This window comes from Pistacia vera, unplaced genomic scaffold (assembly GCF_008641045.1).
Source record: "Pistacia vera cultivar Batoury unplaced genomic scaffold, PisVer_v2 Contig1149, whole genome shotgun sequence".
NCBI lineage: Eukaryota > Viridiplantae > Streptophyta > Magnoliopsida > Sapindales > Anacardiaceae > Pistacia > Pistacia vera.
The window spans coordinates 38,417-42,354 of NW_022195192.1; the positions used below are offsets into that span (position 1 = coordinate 38,417).

At 31.1% G+C, this 3,938-nt stretch overlaps 1 protein-coding gene across 1 annotated transcript; it reads right to left on the reverse strand.

Annotated features, from left to right (window-relative positions):
- Nucleotides 1-270: 270 nt before the first annotated feature.
- LOC116146327 lies at nt 271-3,633 on the reverse strand. Its single transcript, XM_031431742.1, has 5 exons — nt 3,561-3,633; nt 3,293-3,455; nt 2,592-2,685; nt 1,397-1,596; nt 271-419 (listed from the first exon to the last, which is right to left on the reverse strand). The coding sequence occupies exons 1-5, from the start codon at nt 3,618-3,620 to the stop codon at nt 271-273; spliced, it is 666 nt and encodes a 221-aa protein (XP_031287602.1). The 5' UTR covers nt 3,621-3,633.
- Nucleotides 3,634-3,938: the final 305 nt, after the last annotated feature.

Below are 3,938 nucleotides of genomic sequence, written 5' to 3' on the forward strand. Positions count from 1 at the left end.
AATGAAACTTATTAATATATTATAAATTTATAATGTGATAAGTGATATAGACAACACTGCAGAGGAAACACATCACTCGAGATAAAAAAATTGGGACAAGATTTAAAGCGAATAAGAGATTGGCCTAATTCTCAACCAATATCCTATTAAGTAGGTCATGCACTAAGCAATATTCTGAGAAATTTGTGCAGTATTACTCTACATGTACTGAAGATATATTTAAACAACTATGATAAAATTATCCAAACGAAGAAAATGAACTTACTGTAATCATGATGAATCATAATACTGAACCAACACACTCCTCAAATTTCCAATATCCTTCAGTAATTTCTCATTCTCTTGTTTATCTTTTTGTATCTCAAAATGCAGAGCTGCAGATAGCAATATGGGGTTAAAAACAGATTTGGCAAAAAATCCTGGTAACATTCACAAGTTTAATGGCCTGAACTTTATGTTTCATATCTAATACCCAACAAGTATGTGCCACAAGAATTCTGAAAGATTGTAAACTTGGTTAACGGCCTGACCCTTGACGTTTGATATCTAACTATCTACAGTATAAGTGCCACAAGAAAATTGAAAAACCATAAACTAATTTAACAGCCTGATATTTAATGTTTGATATGTAACTGTCTACAGTACAAATGCCACAAGAATATTAAAGACCATAAAAATCTCTAGCAAGATTGACACTCCTGATACCTACCAATGGAAAAACTTTATTTACTCTTACCATGAACGGATATCCATAATGCGTGCACTACAGAGAATGAGTATGAAAATTCATTTAAAGCTCTACCAAGTTGACCCATGAAAAAGTACAAATTTTGCATAGAAATGACATGAAGAGTTTGCATTTACATGGCTTATGTAGTATCAAACTACAGGCAGCATCTACATGCTAATTATCTAAAAATTTTGCGTATAAAAATATAGATAATATTGGTAAGAGTTGATAAATATTGGTAAGAGTTGATTATCCAACGATTTAGGTCATGACAAACTTTTTCTGAAATCAACAACATTTAGAACTTCTCGTACGTGTAACACAAAATTATCTGTTGTTAACCATTCTATGTATGCAAATTCCATACCCTTCTTCTAACTCATCCAAAATAATTACACCTTTTGATGAGAACCGTATCATTGGTTTTATGGAAATACATACAAAAACAAAGTCATGTGCAGTGATTAAATGCCCAAGGCCCCGAAGTGACATTAATATTTTTATTTACTTTATTATTTTGCCTCATCCATCAGACAGTACTTAACAAAACATTGTACCTCAGAAGCCAAGGATTCATATAATCCGTTTTAATGCCATCATTAGTTTTTTTCTAATAATGTCATCATCTCTTCTGATTAAAAGATGAAAGTTTGCTGAATAAATTACCAAAATTGGACTTGTGAAGATCTTCAACGATTTCTTCCTCAAATGCCAGCATCACATTTTTCATTGTGTTAATTTTTTCATCCAACATACGAACTTCATTTTCAAGACTCTCCTTCTCAAACAACAAGTTTACCAGCTCATCATTTTTACCCTTGCCACTGTCCCTCTGAAATTCTAAGCAGAGTGTGGTAAAACGTTCCCTGTATGTAAAATCACCATTCAGTCTTCACTGTCAGGATCAGATATTTGTTAAACCAAACTTAGCAATTATCTCTTGCCATTTGTGGGAATCTTTAATTGGTTGTATAGTTCTACAAATGTAAAAAGGACAATGAAATTATATCAATTTGATCTTAGATTATGCATTATATTTATATCTGTGTGCACACACATGAAACCTAACATTGCCCTACGTTAATTGTTCATATAAACCTTGTAAATTATTTATGTGTCATTTCACTGCATAGTTTCAAAAATTCAATGAGAAACAGGGAATTCCACACCACAATCAGCAGATACCTGAACATAGTATTACCATCCAATACAAAAGCATTTTAGAACTAAGACATGTAACCCTATATGTAGCAGAGCTGAACACTATTAGTTTCATACACAAAGATAGTTGACAATATCGCTTGTTACTCATTCTTTTTTCGGATCTCATCCCACTTTGTTCTAAAATTACTTAATTCATCCTCCAAAAATTTCAATTACTTCTTTGAATTAGCTAAACGTACAGGATTAAAAAATATGTTAAGACATAATAAAATAGATATGATTAGGTGAGATTAAGCAATAGCGGTAAACTTCTAAGAAAGATAACACACACATTCACACATAAGTTATTACCATAACATCAACAATAATCTTCATATGTCCTCGTCAGTTTGAGTTAAATAAACATAGATCCTATTAATTTCAAAATTCATTGGAAAACTAAAATTTAAAACGACACTTGTTATGTTACAGGGGAGAAATACTGCGCTTAATAATGAGTTTTAGTAGCACAAACATGTAATATCATTTCACCGCATAATTTCACCAATAAAAAAGGAATTGGGAATTGCACATCAAAATCAACAGATACCTCTACATTTATTACTACTAAAAAATATTAGCAATGAGATATTCCGCACAATATATGAACCAGAGCTGATTATTAATGTTTTACTTAAACAAAGATAGTTGACAATACCGCTTGTTGCTCATTCTTTTTAGCATCTCATCCCACTTTGTTCTTAAATTACTTAATTCCTCCTCCAAATGTTTCATTGACTTCCTTGAATCAGCTATACTTACAGGATAAAAAAGATATGTTAAGTTGTATTAAAATAAATATGATTCAATGACCATTTAAGCAATAACACAGTAAACTTCCAAAGACAAGTAATTTATACATTGGTACATAAGTTATTTGCATAGCATCACGGATAATCTTCATTTTGCCTTCCTACTTTCAGTAAAATAAATACCGACCCTATTGGTTTCTAAAATTCATCGGAAACCTAATATTAAAATGAAAGTTGTTATGTTATAGTTATAGTTATACAAAATCCTACCATTTCCGCTTAACGAGTTTTAGTAACACAGACATGTAAAATCATACTTATAACATTGAATATCAATTCAAAATAAAATATGAATTGTAGCATAATCTTAAACTTATACAACCAAATTCGAAATACTTGATTTATCGACTGAACCAAGTAAAGTAGCATGAGTGATCTAACAAATATCAAACATCGCTCCTATAATTCAACTAAATACAGTTTTCCATAAACCTTCTTCACAAATTTAGTGAAACTTCTAGAATTATATTAAATAATGCTGCGAAATCACCATAAATTTTTCTCAAATATTTAGGTGATAAAAAAAAGGAATATCATGAAAAATTACCAGTAACGGACTGTAATCCGACGATTTCAAATTGAGAGATGAAAAGGATCTTGGTCAACTCGGATTCTTTAAGGGCCAAAGCAGTTTCGATCTCCGCACATTTAACGATCTCAGATTCAATCTCTGCCGTGATCTGAAAATTTGCTTCGATTTCTTCATTGATCTAGCAAAAGTGAAATTGTTTCAAATTTTCAGTGAAGGAAGCCCTAGATTTCGATTCGAGTTGCGGCAAAGAGTAATTGTACAATTATGTAAGGAATGGCAGTACCTGATCCAGCATGTCCTTGAAGGAAGAAATATGGCTGAGAATCGCTCCTGAATCGTCCATTCTCTCTCGCTCTCTCTCCCTTTCCGGTTTCCCGCTTGTTCAATGGCTTATATTTCATATTTAAATAATATTTAAAAAGATAAAAATTTACCAAAAAAAAAAAAAAAAAAAAATAAATAAATATATAAGTTTTAGGCAATTCCTCATCTTTTAATTTCTTTACGGTAACGTTACTGACACAAATTGCATGTAAGGATGCTTTGACAACTTGAAATAATAATTGGTAACATACAGTATGTGATTAATGATATACTTGTGCATTATCGAACTATATTTTCTTTTTGAAAATACAAACCAACAATATATTTCTAAGATATT

Excerpts from the sequence above, each read along its gene's own strand:
- LOC116146327 (XM_031431742.1), bottom strand. The coding sequence starts at position 3,620 with ATGGACGATTCAGGAGCGATTCTCAGCCATATTTCTTCCTTCAAGGAC. Across the intron at positions 2,686-3,292 it reads CGGATTACAGTCCGTTACTG|CTGATTCAAGGAAGTCAATG; the intron begins GTAATTTTTCAT and ends CTGTAAGTATAG. Across the intron at positions 420-1,396 it reads TCTTCACAAGTCCAATTTTG|GATTTTTTGCCAAATCTGTT; the intron begins GTAATTTATTCA and ends GAATGTTACCAG.